This window comes from Haliaeetus leucocephalus, unplaced genomic scaffold (assembly GCF_000737465.1).
Source record: "Haliaeetus leucocephalus isolate CR32 unplaced genomic scaffold, Haliaeetus_leucocephalus-4.0 Scaffold361, whole genome shotgun sequence".
NCBI lineage: Eukaryota > Metazoa > Chordata > Aves > Accipitriformes > Accipitridae > Haliaeetus > Haliaeetus leucocephalus.
Window position 1 is genome coordinate 45,701 of NW_010972797.1, and position 2,643 is coordinate 48,343.

Here is a 2,643-nt window from a genome sequence, read left to right on the forward strand (position 1 = left end):
GCAGCAGGGCCCCCCGTCGGCGACCGCCGGAGGTGAGGAAACGGCCCACGTCACCGACCGCAGCACTGGGGCTGTTGCACCGGAAACCACCCCGACGGCACAGCTGCGGCAAAAGGGGGCCAGCGACCCCCAACCCCCCCCACAGCAGTTCCTTGTGCCCCCCTCCGTGTCCCCACATGGGTCCCCATGGAGGTGGACGGTGCTACTGGGCCCAGCTGGGCCCCCAGTATGGCACTGGGCAGGATTGGGCCTCGGCCGCACTGGGGTGCTGGGCACTGGTGACCCACGGTTTGGGGGCGGCCCTGTTGGAAGGCAGGGGGGGAGCCCAGGGACCCCCCTGAGCTGGGACAGGCACTGCCAGCGTGGCTGTAGGGACCACCACCGTGTGCATCACTGGGTGTCTGTCCGTCCGTCCCTCCATCATCCCTCCATCTGCCCATCCACCCGTCCATCCATCTGCCCATCCACCCTTCTGTCCATCCATCCTTCCGTCCATCCATCCCTCCATCCCTCCACTTGTCCATCCATCCATCCTCCCGTCCATCCATCCTCCCGCCCATCCATCCCTCTGTCCGTCCCCCTGCCCGCCCCTCCATCCCTCTCTCCCACCCCCATCCACCCACTCCCTGCCGGACCCCCGGGCGCTGCCCGTACCTTGCACCACGCAGAGGGACGCGGTGAGGTTGGCCCTGAGCCGCGGATCCGGCACCGTCTCCACCAACCGAATCAACTTATTGACGTGTTTCTTGGCCCCTTCGTGCCGCTTCACCTCCGCCCGGATGGCGGCCAGCACCTGCTGCCGGGGGGGGGTCATGGCACCCTTAGGTGCTGGCAGGGTCCCGCCGGGTCCCCGGGGTCATGGCTCAGCTCGGGGCTCGGCCCCGTTTGGCATCGTTCTCCCTTCGGTTCATCCGGCCCCGCCGGGCCACGCTTCCTGGCTGGCGTCACCTCGGTGGGGTTGGCGTCACCCCGGTGGGGCTGGCATGGGCGCCCGCCGGCGGGCGCAGGGTTGGGCCTGGGAACCCAGGGAGCACCGGGGCGGCGTGGCGGTGCCCGGCCCCGTCGGCGCGTCGGGACACGCCGGAGCCCGTCGGACGGCACGGCCCGGCACGCCCGTACCCGCCGCCTCCGGCAGCCCCGCGACGAGTGGGGACGCGGTGGGGAGACAGGCGGGAGCTGGCAGGGGCGGACGAGGGGGACGGGTTGGGGACACGCCGGGGACGCGGCACGGTAAGGGCACACGCGGCTGCTGGGACCCACTGGGGACGTGGACACGCGGGGACAGGCACATGCAGCCGGGTGCTGGCTGGGGACACGCCAGGGACACGCGTGTGCTGAGGATGCACTGGGACACTAAGACGTGCACGCATGGGGGTCTTGTGCAGCCCCAGACGCACTGGGGACACGTGCACGGCCGCACAGACATGCTAAGGACATGCGTGCGGTGACACAGTCATGCTAGGGACATGTGTGCAGCCACACAGCCGTGCTGGGGTCATGTGTACAGTGACAAAGACACACTAGGGACACGTGTGCAGCCACAGAGACACGCTAGGGACATGTGTGCAGCCCCGTGCACACGCAGCCATGCACCCACCAGGAACATGCTCACCCCAAAGCCCATGTCGCACCCCATCAGGCAGCCATGGGCTCCAGGGTGGGGGGCTTGGGGGACACCCCCCCCCCCAAGCCACAGCCCCACGGCTTCCCACCACCCTGATGTGGCCAAGCACCCATGGGGTCCCAGCACCCACAGGGTGGGGGGACAACAGCAGTGTCACCTTCCCCTGCGCCCCCCACAAGCAGAGGCAGGGAGACGGGGGGGCGAGGAGAGGTTTATTGGGGTGGGGGGGATACAAGGACGCCACGAGGTGGCCGTTGTCCCCGCAGAAGGCCCAGGAGAGGGTCTGGATGGTGACAGCTTTGCCCCCCCGGGCTCAAGGGGCACCTGTGGGGACGGGGACCGGGACCCCCAAAAGCCACACCGCACCCTGCTGTGTCCTGTGTCCGTCCCCCCAGCTCCAAGCCGTGGGTCCCCCACTCACAGGACCAGGACGTCGGGGAGGGTGGCCCACTGTGGGTGGGGGGACACTGGGCATGGCCACCGAGGGGACCCTGGGTACCGTCACCAGGGGTGGATGGGGACACCATGGGGGTGGTCCGGGTGGAGGAGATGGTGATGGGGGTGAGCGGGGAGGGGGGGACGGCTGATGGGACACTGGGGTGGGTGGCAGGGGTCCCGGGGAGAGGGATGGTGGCGGGGGGGGGACGAGGACAGACAGGGGGTCTTTAGGGACATTATGGGATGGGTTGGCGATGACAGGGACCTCGAGGATGGTCACGGAGGAACTGGGACCCAGGGGATGGTCACAAGGGGACAGAGGCTGTGGTTGGGGACCCCGGGGGCTGGCGGGGGGGGGGTCCCTGCAGCGATGGCAGCGGTCCCCTCCCGGGTGTCCCTGTCCCCACACTCAGGGACCCGTCGTGGCTGTAGCTGAGGGGGTTGAGCCGCCCCGACCGCTGCAGGGTGTAGAGCTGCACCCAGCTGCCGCAGCTTGACACCTTCCCCTCGGCAGGTGAGGCTGGCACGTCCCCATCCCCGGCGGTGTCCCCCACCTGTGTCCCCCCACTCCATCCTCCCTG

General features: G+C 69.5%; 1 protein-coding gene across 1 annotated transcript in view; it reads right to left on the bottom strand.

Moving 5' to 3' along the window:
- The window catches only part of AGAP2 (ArfGAP with GTPase domain, ankyrin repeat and PH domain 2), a 12,915-nt gene extending 12,101 nt beyond the window's left edge, over positions 1-814 (bottom strand). The window contains exon 1 of the mRNA XM_010572844.1: positions 655-814. Coding sequence (XP_010571146.1) covers positions 655-814 — 160 coding nt within the window. The remainder of the gene's footprint in view (positions 1-654) is intronic.
- Between the last annotated feature and the right edge of the window lie 1,829 nt (positions 815-2,643).